Here is an 18,732-nt window from a genome sequence, read left to right on the forward strand (position 1 = left end):
AGGGTTTCGTTGCTGTGAGCCAGTGTGTGCTTGGTGGGGGGTGTTTCCAGGGGGTATAAGTGGACACCACATTGGCTTGTGTGGCCTTTTCACAACCCTGACGCTCGAATTCATCCCTGTTCAGTTATCTGAGCAGCACAGCCACTCAGCACTTACCAGCTTCAGAGAATTTTGATTTGCAAAGTATAATGAAATAATCTAATCTGTCGGTCAGGAAATCCTGTTTCAGGCTCCTGCTTCGGGAGAGTTACTGGCCTGGGCCAGGCCTAGATGACGGCTGACAGGTGTCACACATGGGTCCTGGCAGATTCAGACTGCTCAGCACATGGCAGCTCTTCTGACGGGTTCCTGTTCATTGCTGTGTATTTGCCATAACATTGTTAGCTCTAATTTTCAAAACTTCTGAAAAATGCCAGCCTTTTTTTTTGTTAAAAATTAGAAAAGAGGCAGAACATAATTAGGATTTTATACATCATGAAAATGTTCTAAGAATGGCATAATCTGGGTTCCATACAGTTTCTTTTTAAGTAATAACTATTTTTAAAAAATATTATAATGTTCTTTATATTAAAAACATCAAGCCATTCAGAAAAATACAAAGACATGAGTTACAGGTCATTTCAGGCCTTCCCTCCCAGAAGTAGCTGATACTGTGAATGTACAGATGGGTCTAGACTGAGAGACAGAGAGAGGAGAAGAAAGACTGATGAAAGTGACGGCATAAAAATGAAAAACTGTGCGACAACGACCGCTGAAACACTACAATGCGGTGGGCTCTGGGACAGTGATGGAAGGTCTAGATGTCAGGGGTCCTGCCCGCAAGGAGCAGCCTGGTGAGTGAGAGAGACCTCAGCTGAATAATCGCGCTGATGAACCTAAAATTGCAACTGAGACGTGCGCCACAGGGAGAGATACCAGGCGCTAGAGCTCCAAATACAGGGCCTTCGGACCCGGTGGGGGGATCCCATGGGGATTGATAATGAGACTCCCAGAGGTTGAGGAGGCGAGAGAGGAGCTGTTGTGGTGAGAGCTCGGGGTGTGGGGGCGATGAAGCTGAGCTGAGACGAGGGCCAGGCTAGGTTATGACTGTGCACGCGCCTGTGTGTGTGTGAGTGTGTGTGTGTATGCTTATGTTTGTATAAAGCTTATCAGTGTTTCTGAGATGATACACAGGAAACTGTTGACAGCAGTGAGCTGTAAGGAATCAGACTGGGAATGGGGAGAAGGGAGGGTGTGGCTTATGGACAGAAGGGAGGACCATTTAAAATTATCTTTATTCTGTTCTACCACTTAGGATTTTTTAAATGATAGGCAGGTATCACCGTTCCGATCTAAAAACCTAGTTAAGTTTTAAGAAAACACATACTTGCAACCAAAAGAGAACAAAAAAAATAAGCCCCTGACACATCTGTTTTGGTGCCAACCCTTACAGAGAGAGGAGGGCCTTTTCTCTCCAGCCCTTTGGAGGAGCTAAAATTGACAACGGGAAAGCTGCCACTGAGGACTTTCTCTGACTATTAAAAGAACTGGCTCAGTGTGGATCCCTGAGAACCCAGTTTTCTGTTGCTTTGAGCACCCAGTGACTTGGCTTTCATCTGCTCCCCCAGGGATTCCCAGCTCCCTCTTTCTCTTAGCCAAGGCCTCCCAGCTGCCCCATGTCCCTGGGGGCTGTGCGGCCATGAAAGGCTTCCCTCCTGGGCAGAGGTGGGACAGGAAAGGAAGTGGCACCCTTGGGCTGCAACGTGACCCTGTCTTGCACCAAGTGTCAGCTCCAAGCTGGAGGGTAGAATGGCCAGCTTGGCAGGGCCGAGAGCGAAAGCTATGCAGCCTCACAACTGGTCAGTTATAAAAGAATCACAGCAAGCTCACACCGCACAATGACCAGCAGATTTGAGCTTCTGTGGAATGAAGACCAAATCTGAATCAAAGCAGAAACCCAGGCATTTGGTGGGAGGCACCTCAGCGTGTGCTCCATCCACTATTTACTGCCTGGCTGCCCTCTATGGCCTCCCTGTCCAGGTAGTTCTCAGAAGCTGCTTAGGTGTCCACATACTGTCAGCTCAGTCTCCCCTAACCAGCCCGTTCAATTCTGGGCCAAGTCTGCTACTCATCAACCCCGACTCTTACAGTGATTCATTCCACTGACTAGAAAAGCATCCTCTGTAACACCGACCATCTTAATCACCAGGTCTTAGTCTGGAAAAGCATGCGATTTGGAATCACAGGCCTTAGTCTGAATCCATGTCCTGCCACCATGTGACCTTCAGCCACTTGCTGAATTCCTTGAGCCTTCATTTCCCCCTCGGTAAACTGGGCTGTTAGCACTCCCACTGCTTACTTTGAGATTAAGCAGGCTGGCACGTGGAAGTCACACAGCACCATGCCTGGCAAAAGTAGGAGCCTTATCAATGCTAGTTCCCTCCCTCCCTCCCTCCCTCTGTGTCAGCGATCCCTTGGTTATCACCAAATGGGGGGGGGGAATCAACTCCCCCCTCCCACCAAGAGTTGGGGTTCCACTCAGAACCCTCCTGCTGTTTTAAGTGGAGTGTTGGTAGGATGGGCTCTGCCTGTATAAACAGAAACATCCTTTTCACCAATAATCAGGTTTTCTCTTTAAGGACTGTGGCACATTTTCCAAATGCAAGGGGACAGGCCCAGCTAGGTAGGAGTTAGACGGGAGCTCTGGCTCTGGCTGCATCAAACGACAGCTGTAAAAGCATTAGGAGTTGCTGGTTTCTCCCAGAACACTCAGTGGGACCAGGATGCAGCAGCCGCTCTGCACTTTGGCAGGCGGCAGGGTGGTTGTTCTGTGAATTAGGGTTTTCAATTAACCAACTTGCTCAGTGTGGTTTTTAAAGGTTTAAATGGCCATTCGAAGTGTTTGTGTCTGTACGTGTGTGTGTTGAACCAAATACAACACACTAGCAGCTCAAGAGACTTAGGAACATTAAACAGTCCGCCTCAGCTTGAAGATGACAGTTGATGAACGTTTAAGCATAAAATAGTGACAGCAGCAAAGGACGGGAGCAGAGATCCAAGGCCTGGGAGATTAATAAGTAATGAGGGCTGAGTGCAGTCAGGCCACAGATCCCCAGCAGGGCCCATCACTCAGGCTCCTGCATAAAGCAGAAGAAGCCAGCCCGGCTCCTGGGATTCTGTGAACTCCAACAGCCAGTCCTTAGGTGTATGCAACAGGGGGGTTTCTGTTTCTTAACAAACAGAGGGTTGTTCCAGACTCGTGAGCAGTGGTTTAGTTTGGAAAGATAGTATAATCTAATCACCACCTTTGTGAATGTCCTGGGTACTCCCTTCCTGAGGAGCCTCCTGCACAGTGTGGGGCTGCGGTTCTCAATCTCTGTCACCCCAAGCCCCCATGCTCCATGGAGGGTCTTTTGGTGGCAGCTGGGTGGGAGCAGGTAGGCGGGCTCCCAGGCCCTCTCCACCTGTTCCCATGAGAGCAGCTCCACTCTCACCTGCTTTGTCTGCTATAGAAACGTGGAAGATTCTATGTGACATAAAAGGGGTTCCATTGCTGCAAAACAGAAACTTGAAAATCAGCGGTGCCACGATGTTTGTGTCCTTTTGTAAGTTGCTCGTCCACCCAGTGGCATGTGTTTGAAATGGAACCACATTAAGATATGTAGACAGAGTTCAGTTGTTGTATAAATCAACCACAATACATTCGTTCCCCTGCTGGTGGATATTTAGGGGGTTCCCCCCTTTTCACCATCTCAAATAATGCTTCAGTGGAGTTGAGGGCATTTCTGACATTAACAGTGGTGGACGGTGCCCTGTAAGCTGACAAGACAGGAAGGCACGGCAGGAGGGCGGATGGAGAGTGAGAGTGGGGTGTGTGTGCACAGGACTGGAAGCTGAATGTGTGGGACAGAGCCAGGGCACCCACACAGTCAAAGCGGGTAGAAACAAAATACATGTGAACTCATTTTGAATTCGAGTTTTGATCTAAAATCCTGTGTGTCAAAAGTCTTTGTAACAATACGAGTTAAATCTTTTCTGGCATCACAGCGTGTTCTCTTCAGTCGTGGGTTGTGGAGATAGTGAGCCCAGGGCAGAAACACAAAATAAACATGATTCAGTTTGCATTTGCAGAGGCGCAGGCTCTCCTCGCTCCCTCCTCCCCCCGACACTGAACCCATGGTCCTTTGACTTTGTCCCTGGGGCTTCTATTTTCTTTATTTCCATGGAGTTGCTTTGCGGAGTTGCCATTATTTGAAAAGCTTTTCAAGTCCGAGCTTCAGGCCAAATCGAGGGTAATGACTAATTTGGGCGTTGCCAAAAGTCACTTCAATTTGTTTATATCCTTTAACAACAAAAGTAGTTTCAAAACTAGGGATCTTATTAGCATTTATGAATATGAACTTCTAATGGTTCTAACACAGCACTAAAACTTGTGACTAGCTACTAACTTGGTTGATTTTTAACGTATGACAGCCTGGAGTTGACCCTGATTCCTGACTCAGAAATGCATTAAACTGGTCGTCAGGGGAGCAGGTCTCCATGGCGTCCCCATCTCACTGCTCGGCCTGGACTAGAAGGGTCCAGCAGTGTGGCTTTTATCTCCTAGGCCAGCTTCCATGGGTTAGTCCTAGCTCCTGGAGGCTGAATAAATCAGGGTGCGCTATGGGGTGTGCTGGCATCTTTAGCAATGTCTGCCACCATGGGCCAGAGCGGGAGGAGCAGCAGCCTTCCTGACGAGGTAGATAAGAGACATCCTGGGCAAGTCACCCATTCAGCAACCTCAGTTTTCTCATCTATAAAATGGGGATAGTAACAGTTGCCGAGAAAGTGACAGTGGACATCGCAAAGGAAAAAGCATGAAAGTGTGCAGCTGAAATATTTCTTGTTTGCATGTTTGGCCTAGTGCTTCTCTCCTTTAAACTCATGGTATTTCAGTCTTTCTGTTATGGCAGTGAATTTCCAGCTACCTACCCTCTCCCAGCAGTGCCCTGTGTGACTTCATGTTTTCTGTCTCTTTCTTTCTGCGCTGCCTCACTTTCTGGCCCATGCCTCTCCTGTGGCAGGTGATCTGTAAGTATCTGTTTATTGGGTGAATGTAAACAAATTACTAATATGCATTTTTAAAACTCCCACTGTTGATGAGGAGTAGCTTTACCTTTTTATTTATTTGTGTACTTTGTATCTTTTTATTTGAAGTGATGTATGTTGTATTTTATTTTAAAGAATTATTATTTTATGTCCCTAGGATCATAGGGTTGTATTTTTCCTTAAAGAATTTAAAAACTGGCTTTATCTTCAAGAAACTGAGCTGTGTTCTGTGTTCGGGCGGTTCTCCCGGGCCTGTTTGCAGGGAATGCAGGCAGATGGGCTCCCTAGGGCAGGCTGGGGGAGGGACCCATGTTTCTGTGAGGGAGGCTGCAGGCACAGGGGCAGGTTCCGCTTGCTGGGCTGACCAGGGGCTAGGAGTCTGGGCTTGGCACTTCCTCTGCACAGCACTGGTCCATTTAATCTGCCTCCTTCCTCCTTGAAACCCTTCCACCTCCTCTGCTGACATCCCTCTCCTAGGAGCGTAGCCTTTTAAATGATTTACTTAGTGACGGGCCCTGGCTGCAGCAGTGAGCCATCTGGACCCCATGTCCAGTGCTTTCTCTCTCCCACCACACAATGCTTTTAAATTCCATCTCTCCCAAGAGTGGACTGTGCTTCCACATAAATCACATTGTCCAGCTTGCTAGAAAGTTCCTTGTCTTTCTGCTTAGCGCTGCAAGAACAGTCAGTTCCTGCTGCCAAGCACGGAAACAAGCATGTTTCTTCTTTCCATGGTGACAGGCGCATCTCATCGTGCTGAGCAGAGAGCCGTCTGGAGAGGAGGCAGCTGTGTCCGCGCACTGTGTCGCCTGCGCTGCCGTCGCTTCTGGGAGGCCCGAGCACCATGGTGAGAGCCAGCCTTCCGTGGGTGACGGGCACTGCCTGCTCCCCGCCTGTCCTGCAGGCATCTGGGCCTTCAGGATGGGTGAGCAGGTGGGCGGAGCTGTGACATAGGCTCTGCCGAGATCCTTCGTGGCTTTATCCAGTCATCTGTAGTGGTGACACTCCCTGTTCAGCTTTCCTCTAATCTTTTCTTTTCAAATACGGTGAATCTTCATCCAAACATAGCTATTAAGAGCCCCAGAGAACCCATGCTGGACTGACAGGGAAATCTGCTCTGCTTTCAAAGGCGATCTATTTTTAAAGATTGTTGTGGAACTACCGTGGCAACAGACCTGGCCCGTTGGAAACCTGGTCCAGACTCTCCCAGGGCTGAGCCTTCAATTAGGATGAACTTACACGGTTTTGGGATTCTGAAAGGAAGTTGCCGTTTATATGACTCATAGGGTTTTGCTTAGCTCCACGTCATAGATAGAGCAGTGAGCGGAGGGAGTTCTCTGACCCGCCGTCCCAGGACCAGAGCCTGCAATATGCCTCTATTGACGCAGAACACACATTGCAGTGACTTCCTGTTTTTTAGTCAGAATATTCAGAAACAGAGTATAGCTGGTAAAGAAGACTAGGGTGTATTCCAAGATGTCAGATAAAAATAATTATATATTATAGTAAAATAAGGTCCAGTGTGCCAGCAAGCCTAAAATTGGTAAGAGGGAGGCTTGGGGGTAGGGTTCAGGGAGCAGGAGTCGAGCTAAGGGAGGAGCTGGTGAAGGGATACCAGTGTTTATCTATCTGTCCCCTCCACTTTGTTGATCCCTCATTCTGGTCTCCTGGAGCTCTGAGTGTCTTTCAGAGCTGGAGGCGCCTGTCTAGGGATAGAGAGAAGGCGGGTGACCTTTCTGATTCTCACACCTTAGAACATTGCATACATAACAATAAATTTCAAAGCCTCCAGAGAGCCAACATTTTGACCAGCTTATTGGTGCCTAAAATTCCTTTAATAGGAGGGGGGAACCTTGCATTTCACAACTGTTATAAGATATTTAAAATGCATGTTTGATGGAAATCCCTGGAATAGCAGCAGTCACAAATCTAAGCATCTATAGGAACCAACTAAGCAGTGTGAGCTAAGCACGTAGTTATTAGAAAACAGTAGCAGCAAGAGCAAGGATACCTGTTGGCTGTACTATGAGAGAGATAATAGGGAGTGGTGAAGACTGTGGCAAACTGGAGAAGCCCATACCCTGTCAAAAGTAAGCAGCTGTTGTTCAGCTCCAGCCCATTGCTGTCATGTGGAAGGCAGCCTTACTTATGTCAGCAGATCTATCTGGATTTTTATGTGAAATCAACTCCTAGTTGATGGTGACTAACTCATATATGTTCCAGGCTCTGAGTGAGGCAAAACCAATGTGAGCGCTAGGTCCATAACTGCAGAGCATGAGTATAATGCGGGGTGGTCAGATCCAATATGTTCCACCATGTGCCGAGGAAATTCACATGCGTGGGAATCTCAGCTCTGCTCCCTTGTGCCTAAACCTGTCTGTACTGAGTACGATATATTTTTTTAGAAAGAATAATTAATGAGAAAAAAATGTCTCATTTGGGGAATCTCCATAGCCATGAAAGGCATTGCCCTCTAATAAAAGAATATCACCCAGCATGTTTCAGGCTCCTTATTCAAGCTAATTCCTTTGCTCTGAGCCTTCCCCACATTCCTTATGCAGACAAAACTGCCCTAGAAGTCACGGAGGACTGTGTTGCATAAGGACTCCCAGTTTAGGCTCCTGGAATGTCACTAACCTGAGCCAGGCCGGCTTCGCAGAGCAGCCATAGACAAACTTGGTATTAACAGCTCTCCCAACCCTGCTCAGGGTTCTCTTGGGTTTATAACTCTTCTCATCAAAGATGTTAAAATGAAATGGGTTGAAGCCAAGTACATTGCAGTGTAAACCTTTCAGAGGCACAGCCTGCTGAGCACAGGCGGCCTTGTTTGGAAGTGGCCCCATCTGCAGCCCGGGCTCCAGGGCGCCAGGAGCTCTTCAGGGTCCAGAGACATCATAACCGGGCAGGCTCTGCCTCATCAGGGCGCGGGGTACGGAGTGGGATCCCTGGCTGTGTGGCCCAGACTCTTGGGTGGGGTGCATTGTTGAGACATAACTCCCTATGCACAAATATGTTCATCCCCCCGGCCCCCACGTGCCCTAGCCTCTCCCACATTTGCACAGTAGACATGAAATTTGTAAGTGTCTGAAGGTAGGCCCTTGTATCTTGATGAAGTCTCCCTTTTTTTTTTTCCCTCCCTTTCTCACTTCTCCCTCCTGTGGCCTGCCCTCTCAGCTTGCCCAATGCTGGTCCCGGCCCCACCCCAGGCCGCTCCCTGCTCCCTGGGTTGCTGATGCTCCTTGGGTCCCAGAGAGACCGAAAGTCAGACAGCCCCTGGCACACCCATGTACTCAGCTCCAATGGGCTCCTGACAGGCGACATGGCCACCTGGGAGCAGCCACAGTCATGTCCTTCACCTTCCTTGGCTGCCCCTGCTGATAGAAATGAGTATAAGCCACTGCTGGCACACCACCCACCCCTTCCCTTCCTCCTCAGCCTTCCCACCCCCCTTGACCCACGTGAACCCCGAGAGGTCCTTCCTCAGCTCCTACTCAGGGCCCATCTCGGCCTGCCTCCGAGCTCCCCAAGCAGATGTCAGCATCCGTGCCAGCTCTGTGCTCCACGGGCCAGAGAGGGGTGGGGGTAACGCCAGGGAAGCAAAGGGAAGCCTTTTGCCTGTTTTCCACCATCGTTAATAGGACCCCCTTCTCAGAAACCTCCGGAAGGCAGCTTAGATCACATCCTGTCTAGAGGTTTGGGGTCCAAGGCCTATCCAGGGTCACTCTGCAAGTCAAAGCGAGGCCTAGACAGAGCCAGGCGCTGCCTGCTTAACCACACTCCAGAGCCAGAGAGCGAGGGCTGTGGGTGCCTCAGCAGAGGGCCAGGGAGCCAGGGAGCCCGGGAGGATGGGCAGGTGGGCTGCAGGGGCTGGCAGCTCTTGGGAACAGCAGAGCAGCGGGTGTGGCCTCTTCTTCACCCCAGGTCTCCCTTCCCAGAGGGACAACCTGGGGCAGACCGAAACCCCGTCCAGCTTTGCTCTCATCTCCGGGTCTGCGGACAAAGTGCGCGCGCTTTGAGACCACTTTTACGAGGCTCCAGTTTTTCACTCTTGTGCTGGCTCATGAATTATGTTCAGAACTCCTCAGAAAAGCCTGTTATTTGTATCCTGCCTTGGCTTCGAAGAGGATTTTTAGGGCAGCTTATGGGAGACACATATGCTTCATCAAGACAAGCAACTGGGACAACAGGCCTCAGGCTGCTGGACACCTGACCACTGCCTAGGTGGCCCCAAGTGCTGGTGGGGCAGGGGGTGGGGTCCTGATCAGTTTTCTGGTGGTGAGGACATTTGAGGCAGGCAGATCTTCATGTTGACTGAGGCCCTGACGGGCCTATGGGCCCTGTTGTTACAAATCTGCCCCCAGAGACAGCCATGGACTTCCTGGGACCACAGGGCTAGTGAGCAGCAGGTCTGCCACTCCTGGGAGCTGTGTCCGGGGCCTCTGAAAGTGTCCCTCCCGAAAAGGGTCCCCAGTGTGGAGCACTGAGGGCCCTGCATCTAGGAGAGAGCCTGTCTGGGCATGTCTGTCCTAGGGCCACCTCATGACCCATCCCCAGCCCAGCAGGTGCCCTCTGGGCACACTCAGCAGGATCTAAATGGGTTCAATCTGCTTGCTGGGTGCTGGTGCTCCCCTGGATTCAGGCCAAGCTGGGCTCTAGGGCTTTCCATTTTCAAATTCCCCCAGGTCCTTAATGCCTCTGCAGTTAGTACAGAGTACAAACTATTTCCCGAGAATGTCACAAAAGATCATTGTCACACTGTACACGCAGGCCTGCCTCTTCATGAAAGCTGCCCTCCCTGTTCCACCTGGTGCCTAGGACAGACGCCTTGAGCGCCGGGTTACCGGAATTTATTTTAATTAAAAGCCTCCTGACCCACAGTGTGCCAAGTTGTAACCCTGTATTCCTCTTGCTCTCTGAATGAAGTCATACAGAAGGAACAGTCTGATGGGCCCTTGAGGGGACCTTAAGCCAACCTGCCCAGGGGCCACACTTCCTCCCTGGCTCTAACTCTAACCCTCAGATAGCCTAACCATTCTATTGCAGTGAAAATGGGAACAGATTAATGGCCTTGACCTGTGGCCCAAGGGCTCAGGTTTACAAGCTAAGTCATGTTCCTCCACTTTAGAAAGTGACTCATTCTCTGCCCAGGCCACGGGCATCAGGTTGCGGAGCATTCTAGAAGAGGTGTTTGAAGGGAGGGATGGCCATGTGGAGGAGCGCGGAAACCACCAGCTCTCTGTGGACCCACAAGGCACAGGCTGGGAGGTGGCATCCCACCCGCACTGCTGAAACCTGTCCCTCTGGAAATCACTTTGCCACTTGTCCTAGATGGACCTCCTGGGGAGGCCCAGCCCCAGGAGAGCAAACTGCTGATCAGGGCCTCACTTCTTTGCTGGACCAATTTGCTCTCCCCTCAAAGATGAGGGATTCAGTTCAGAGTTCAGAAATTTAATTTGGGGGGTTGGAGGGATGAGAGAAATAAGGCAGGGCCTTGCTTTAGGGAGTTTTCCTGTATCCCAGGTGAAGATGCGGTGATTTCCAATTGATAGAGAAGGTGCCCACAGTGAGTACCCTAGACCTCCCTCTGTTCCTGAGCACCAGGTTGGTCTCATATACAAGGTTCCTGATGTGTGGCAGAATTGTACTTGATGACAGATGTCAGAGAGCCACCGCCCTCCTATCCTCGCCTCCCTCTGGCTAGAGACCTTCCAGGAACAGAAATGGGGAAAACCTGGACCTTTGGGAAAGCTAAAGACTGCACAATGGAGGAAAGGGAGCAGCAGCTCTAGGAGGCTGACCCTGGCGGGCAGATGCCCAGGCAGGGCCCATCTCTGACGTCCCACCACAATGCCTGGCTTTCTTCACTTCAGTAGTCACACTGCCTTTAGTTTAAGTAATGAATTCCTTCCTCCCTCCCCTCCCATCCCTCCTCCCTCAATTCTACTCTCCCAGAGATCCATATGTGCTAACAAGAATCCTCTTTGGAAAATATGAATAGGTCTCTCTGCGTCAGAGGTTATGAGCCATTTACACGCTAGTCTGAATTAGGCAGAACAGCTTCCTTTCTCCCAGCATCTCTGTGAGATCAGCTCCACTAAGGGAAAGGAGCATGCAGCAATCAGGTTTAGGAGACTAGCTTAAATGGGGTGCTTTTGGGGGGCAGTTGGTCAGCATGGAACCACTAGGGGAAGGAGTACCAAGAGGTGGGAGAAACTGGCAAGAAAGGGGCCGGGTCCACCTGTGTCTGAGAGACCCGGTGGCTACCCAGGAAGGGGAAGGCAATGCTCCTGGTCCCCTTGGGTCTCCACCTGTATCTGACCACAGCACCACTTCTGCCAGACCCTAGGGTCTGAAAGTCAGTCCCTGCCTGGTCAGCCCCAGCTCCTTCCTGTACCCTTTCCACCTGCTGGTATTTATAGTGAGGGCTCATCTGCGGGGGACAAGGCTGAGACTCAGAAAGATCCTCACCCTTCAAGAAGGGCTCCGTTACGTTCTTTGGTTCATTTCCAGTGAGACAGGAAACAGAAATCTCCAGAGTACTCCACTCCTGAATGTTCCCGTTCATTTTTAGACATGGAATGTTGATGTCTGTAATACTTTCAGAGTCAACAAAATAAGTGCCACATCATGCCACATTTGCTGTCACCAGCTCATCAAAGCAGCCAAAGCGAATACTGAATTTGAGCATCAAATCCATGATGTTTTCTCCCATGAGTCAGCTGCGAGTGAAAGAGATGAAATGCTTTCCAGGCAGTGTACCCTAGAAATACTCTAGGTGGTACCCTAGAAATACTCTAGGTGGTACTCTAGAAGCGTATCTGCTGGCCTGGAGTGGACAGACCCCCCGCTGAAAGAGAGGGGTCTCTTTAATCAGCTGGAAACTCACTGAAATCTTTGGCTCTGGGGGCTAGTTCACGCGACTGCATCACTGGGAGAGCCAAGATGTATGAAAACAAGGAAAGTAAATTGCGGTATCCTTCTGAGACTTGAATCTTTTCTGATGAAACAGGCAGCTTAACAGGCAAAAGACAGTTTCAGTAACTGGGTTCTTTTATCCAAATGCTTATTATTTTCAAATAGTTCACCGCTAAAAGCATATTTATTCTTTTTCCATTTCAAATCAGCAAGCAGCTTTCACAGTTGTTGTTATAATGCTTTTCTTCAGATGTGGCTGAGCAGTATTTTCAAGAGAGCCTGGCTAGCCTCAAGGATGCTGAAGGGACAGGGAAAGCCAAGTTTCTTTCGATTCAGGATGAATATTGCCATTTTCTACAAGTCACTGGACAAGAAGAGGTGAGTTTGGACCACAGTTGACTAGTTATTTACATGGACAACCCAGTTGATATCCTTCACTCTTCAAGCATCCAGTAGGCGTCTACTATGTGCAAGGCATGTGACAGGCTCCACAGGGACATGGATAAATAAGGCCATGTGGCCACTGTCAGGCAGTGAGTCACATCGTTTTCTTAAGAGACACTGATCGTCATCAGCGTTTGAACCTTTGTGACCAGACAGCTTTTTGTTCCTTTTACAGAGAGCAGCCTCGATCCTGCGAGAGTCCCTGGAGGCCAAAGTGGAGGTGTTTGGTGACCTCAGTCCCAAGGTGGCAGAGACATACCGGCTCCTGAGTGGCGCCGACCTCGCGAAGGGGAACCACAGCGGGGCCCACAAGAAACTGAACAAGGTAAACCTGGAGCCAACACTAATGCAGAGGAAAGTCCTCCCTCCCTCCCTCCCTCCCTTCCCCCTACGGTCACCTTCTCTCCCCCCCATGCTCGTTTTAAATGGACCTTCTCAGTGGCTTATTTAGGTAAGATGACTTCACTTTCCAAGTTGATCTAAACTTACACTTTTTTCAGTAAAAGATATAGCAATCCTCTTTATACATATATATATTTTAATGAATTATCAATTCTTTTTTACCATGGAAATACATTTTGAATTTTTATGAAGTATAATTTATCAATCTTTAATTTTATTGTACTGTCTCTCTATACCCAGTTTACAGAGGAATTCTTCTGTGTGTTCTTCTAGTACTTATATATTTATTTCTCTTTTATTTGAATTAATTGGGGTGACATTGGTTAATAAAATTATATAGGTCTCAGAGGTACAATTCTATAAGCATCATCTATATATTGTATTGTGCGTTCACCACCCCAAGTCAAGTCTCCTTCCATCCCCTATTTCTTCTGTAAACTGGAGTTTATTTGCGTGGATGGTGTTATCTTTTTTCTAAATGGCTACCCAGTTCTTCAGCACCTTTTTACTAAAGAGCCCAGTGATCTGAGATAGCACCTTCATCATATACTACGTTTCCACATGTACTTGAGTCTATTTCTGGGTTTCTCTTCTACTCCACTGATCACTTTGTTTATTCAAATGCCAGTTCCTTATTGTTTTAAGTTTAGAGATTTCATAAGCATGATTCAATATCTGGTAGGACTAGAAACCATTTGCGATTTTTCTCACCCTAGAATATCTGGTTTCTAGATATTCTAGAATCTTTTTTTTCCACATGAATTTTAGGGTCAACTTGTCTAACTCAATAAAAAGTTTGGTGGTATTTTTTGGAGGACTGTGTTATGTGTTAATGAACTTCAGGAGAACTGACATCTTTATCACGTTGAGTCATTTTACTCAAGAACAGGGATGCCTTTATATTTGTTGATGTCTACTTTTGTATCATTTAGGCACATTTTAAAGTGTACCTTTATAGATTTTGCACATTTCTTATTAGGTTGATTTCTAAGCATTTTATCTTCTTTAATACCGTTATATGTGGAGTTTTATCCACTGTTATTTCTTCCGACTGGTTATTTTTGTGTATGTGGAAGCTATGGGTTTCTCTTTGTTAATTTTATATTCTGCTGGCTGGCTTAATTCTTTTCTTGCCCGAGTCGATTTGAGCAGTGGTTCTCTCAGGTTTCCCAGGTTTCCTATTACACCTTCTGCAAGTGCTTTTACTTTTTGTTTTTCAATTCTTATGGCTCTACTTAATTTCTCTTGTCTAATTGCAATGGGTCATACCTCCAGTACAGTAACGAACAGTAGTCGAGATAATGGGCACCCCTGTCTTGTTCCTGATCTTAGTGGAAATGCCTCTAGTGATTCTTCACTTAGTAGTCGTTGGCTTTAGGACTAAAGTTTATATATTTTATCATGTAGAGGAAGTAGTCATCATTTTCTATTTTCGTGAGGTTTCTTTTTTTATTAGAAATAAGTGTTGAATTTTATCAAATATTTTTTAGCAAGAGTGGAAATAATCAGATGACTCTTCTTCGATCAGCTCCGATTCAAGAAACTCTCAGGACACATCACCTCTAAAACCTGCAGTGGAAGCTTGTGACATTTTTCGCCCTCAGTTGGCGTCATTACCATCAGTCCTGGAAACAATGGCTGGGTGTTTTTAATCTATCTGGCCATGTGCAGGAGTCAGAGAGAAAAGGGTGGAACTGTACCCTGTGGGTCGCTCACACTGTGGTACACGCGATCCTCATTTCCAGTCCTCTGTGTGTGCCATCTGAGGCCAGGGCTACCTGCTTCCTGCTCACCAGGGCACACAGGACTCGAAACCCACCTTTCCTTCTGCCGCTGAGCTGTACTTGCTTAAGTGCCACGTCTAGCACCGAGCTCTGTGGAGCCAGCAGCTGCTTTCGCAAGCTACTGGCCTGTTTTTTCTTTTGTTTTTATCACAACAGCTCCACCCCCCAACTTTCTCATCTCTGGAGCAGGAACCCATTGAATACAGGCCTTTCCAGAGGTTCCCTCCTGTGTAGAAAGGCCCAGGCATGGTCCCGAGGGCATGAAAATCAGGGAGGCATGAGAAACAAGTCAGACAGTGGGATTAAATAACTGAGAAGGAAGCTGGGTTATTCATCTGTCTCCCAAAGGCCTCTGCCTGCCAGGGAAACGTGGAGAACTCTGCGGGTTCCCGATGGAAATTTCCACAGCAGAGTTTCACATGCTCTTGCAGCACAGAGACCTGGCTTGATTCTAGGATGGGCATCTCTGCCAACATTTCCATCCAGGTGAAAGGCTGCAGAAAGGAATTTGTGAAGACCACTTTCTGAGTCAGTAGCCTCTCAGGACTGATCCTGGGCCCAGTTACAGTGTGAAGTCAGGGTCGGGTCCTCTTTTAATCTGGCCTCCCTACTAACTACAGTCACCATCAGGATTCGGTCCACTTCCTGGCAGCTTTACATCCAAGAACATTAAACATTTCCCTAAAAGAATAGCGTCACTTTATGTGACCTCTTCTTCCAAGAATTCTAAAGCCCCCTATAATAAATCATTTGAAGAAAGGGGGTGGAAAATGGTTTTTATTTATAGATTGCAGGTGAGAAAGCCATCCTTGGAAGCACCTTATGTGTCATGAGATAAGACAGGTCAGGTCCCATGAGAACAAGTCATCAGGTCTTGGCCAAATTTTAGCCATTCCTCCAACCCGCCAAACACAGGGAACCTCATGCAGACAGCTGTATATTTGATGTACACTTCATGTTCTGTCCTTCATTCAGTGGCCACTTTATTTCCCCTTTAGCATATGTGGTGTTTCCCTTGTTGCCCTGGACACCAGAGAATCCTGAGCCAGGTTTGGGGTCCCCACAGAGCCCCGTGTTAGCCTCATGTTTGTGAACAGTCTCATTCCTTGACCGTGATTTTTCTACTCATCTTTGTTTAACCCACATCGGGCTGCCGCAGTCCGCCTCCTCAAGTCCCTTCTGAAAGAGGAAGGCCACCACGACATTCATTTCATAAACAAAACCCAGTTCTCAGTAGAGAAATGCACTTAAAGATGCCTCAAGCCCTTGTTAGGTGAGATTTGTAAATCAGCTGCAGTGTAAGATTGGGAGGTGATGGTCAAAGGGGTCAGGTCATCATTCCTAACCTCCTGTGGGGAACATGTGGGGCCTCCCTCGCCTGCCGCAGGCTGGGTGGAAGTGAGAACCCCACGGCCCCAGGCCCCAGGCTGCCAGGAAGCATTGACCTCCTGGGTCAGTAGCCTCTCAGGACTGATCCTGGGCCCAGTTACAGACCAGGCACAGCACCCTGTGCCTTTGCTGTCCCTTTAAAACACAGGTGGGTGGTGTACACAGACTGCCCACCGACAAGGCCACATTTGCAGTGTAAGCGCCTCAGATACCAGACTCTCCTGTGGCTTGGTGAGCGCACGTCGCCCCAGAAGTTCTTATATTCCTCCATTAGCACGAAGGGCTGGAGGGTGCAGAATGTGAGTCTGGCCAGACCATCCCGGCCTCTCTGGAGGCAGAAGCGTGAGTTTATAAGTGGATGGAGGGAAACGCGAACCTCCTACACATAAATTCAGTGTGACCTTAAACAAGTGGACAGTGATGGTCAGGAGTGGCGGCTACGGACTGCACCAACTCAGGAAGGCTGAGCGAGGTGGCCGAGCTCCAGACCGTGGGGGCAGCACGCCAAAAAAGGCAGCTCGGAGGCTTAGCTCTGAGAGGGCCGCCTCTCTTCCTCTGTCTGGCTCAGAAATAGGCAGGTCGGCTTTTAGACATAAAGCTCGCCGCCCATTTTAAAAGGCAGCCGTACCCTCTACACGGGTACGCGGCCGGAGTCCCCTGCACAGCGAGTCCTGCTGATGTATCTGTTCTCTGAACATTTGTGTTGCAGTTGTCCTGGAGAAAGACGGTGGTAGCTTGCTCCATGACAGTGGCCAGGGGATGGAGCAAGGTCGTGGGGGAGTCAAGGGATGCCGATGAGGATAGAGAACCCACGGCTCTTGGCATCTCAGAGGTGAGGAGTGGGGAGTGGCACCAGCAGGCACTCGGAGAGCAGCTCTGAGTGGCAGCGCCTGGGCCTCCCACCCTTTCTCGCGCATTCCCCACGTCCCTCCTTGTCCCTGGGACCCTGTTCCCGCCCTACCCTCCTGTGCAGGCCTCGGAGCTCAGAATTAGTGGCCCTCCAGGTAAGGGAGCTGCAGGTGTGTGTGTCAGGGTGGTTGTGTGGTTGTGTGCACGTGTGTGAGAGAGAGATGCAGGCGTGCCCCTGCCTGGGACCCCAGCAGCACCTCCCCCAGCCCGGTGCTCCTCCCCTGGCTGACTCCCCTCCCCATCCTCGAGTTGAGTGGGTCTCAACTCGAATTTCAGCCTTCACTGACCCAAGTACCCTCTACACCAACACCCCCATTTTGTTCTTTCACGGCTCCAAGTTCTTCTTTTCTCTCCATAGCTCTTGGTAGGAGCTGTTAGGACATGTTTATTCGCATATTTCTAAGTATCTGGCCACCGGCTACATGGGAAGCCCCCTGGGAGGCAGGCCCGCACCTGTGCACTGAAGTGGGTGCGGGGTTGGAGTGTTGCAGGTGCTCAGCAGGCACCTGCTGCAGATATGAGTGGTTGTGACAGATGTGGCTCCAGCCGGGACAAGACTGGCTCCCCAGGGCTCGGGAACGTCCAGCCCATGCTTCTGTAGGAAAGTGCTGTTTGATGGGTTTTGTCATGGTTTGTCCTTTCAGTTCCTCCAAGTTTGTTACTGAAGTAATGACTCCCTAAGATTCACTTGGATACTCAGAATTTCAGAGTTTTGTCCACTTAAAGAAAAGTGAGAAATTCCCTTTGGAGGCTGGTTTCAAACAGGGGTACATGGGCTTCCTTGGAAGAATCTGGAAAGCACAGAATTCCTTTAATCTGGTGGAAGATGTTCTACTGTCGAGGTTTGGGACTTCTTTCCTTAGCGCAGAGAGATGTTTGCACTGCCTGGCTCCCAGTAGGTTCCAACTTTGTCTCCCTCAATTGTGTAGGTCTTTAAACAAAAGAATCGAAATGCTGACTTCATGCAAAATGCTTAAGCAAATTTAGCTGAGAGCAGCAGAACAATGAAAAACCCAACTTAGGTAAATATGCAGCTATGGAAAACATTTTCTAGTAAAAGTCAGTAACAGGCTATTTTGCTTTTGGAGGAAGGCATCTGGAAGACTGTTTCAGTGCATGGATGAACCGTTTTTTCCTGTCTTGGCGTCTGGTATGGCCTCCCTGGGCTCTGTCGTCATACAGGGATTACACCAGGGCTGGGAGTGTTTCTCTCTCCTAGTTGACACCCCTTAGCATCTCTCCTCACACCAGCACGACTTTTGAGCAAATCTGCTTAGTGAGGATAAGTAGCCTTTTTAAAAAAATCTATTAATTCCAGGAAAATAAAGAGTCTTGATTGGGGTGGAGGAGCTAGGAGGGAGACGGGGCTCACCTCTCTCTGGACTGACTATTGCAGGGGGTCATTTTATCCAACCGTGATCCGCTCTCCGTCCTAACGTAACGCCCCAGTGCAAGTGATCCAGATCAGATAGGGGTGGTGCGACTGTGTAATACTATCAGCTGCCTTCTCCTTCTCGGGAGCGCGTCAGTAACTCAGCGACAGGTCCCCGCTGTAGCCCTCCCCACCCCATACCACATAACTGCTCTCAACTCGATATTGTTTCCACACTTTATTTTACTATGGTTTTCTTTTACCTGTTTTTAAAGTGTCATGTAAGCCATATATAAAGTGTGCACATATTATTTATATATAATTTGCAATCATCTGCAGTTTGCTTTTTCCTATCTATAATCATGAGATTCATCTACATGGACACCCCCCCCCAAATGTGCATGGTATGCAGTCCACATGCATATGACAGTTTACTTGCCCATTAGTAAA

General features: G+C 48.8%; 1 protein-coding gene across 9 annotated transcripts in view; it reads left to right on the forward strand.

Annotated features, from left to right (window-relative positions):
- TTC23 (tetratricopeptide repeat domain 23) overlaps nt 1-18,732 on the forward strand; it is a 37,890-nt gene that overhangs the window by 16,074 nt on the left and 3,084 nt on the right. For 5 of the 9 annotated variants that reach the window (XM_081124610.1, XM_081124613.1, XM_081124609.1 and 2 more), the window contains 3 exons: nt 5,809-5,914; nt 12,233-12,360; nt 12,602-12,751. In XM_081124610.1, the coding sequence (XP_080980736.1) occupies nt 5,809-5,914; nt 12,233-12,360; nt 12,602-12,751 (384 nt within the window). Of the gene's footprint in view, nt 1-5,808; nt 5,915-12,232; nt 12,361-12,601; nt 12,752-16,710; nt 16,834-18,732 lie in introns of all 9 variants that reach the window. The other 4 variants (XM_081124608.1, XM_081124612.1, XM_081124607.1 and 1 more) reach the window with 1 other exon arrangement.

The sequence above is a fragment of the Miniopterus schreibersii genome, assembly GCF_964146895.1.
Source record: "Miniopterus schreibersii genome assembly, chromosome: 22".
NCBI classification, from domain to species: Eukaryota; Metazoa; Chordata; class Mammalia; order Chiroptera; family Miniopteridae; genus Miniopterus; species Miniopterus schreibersii.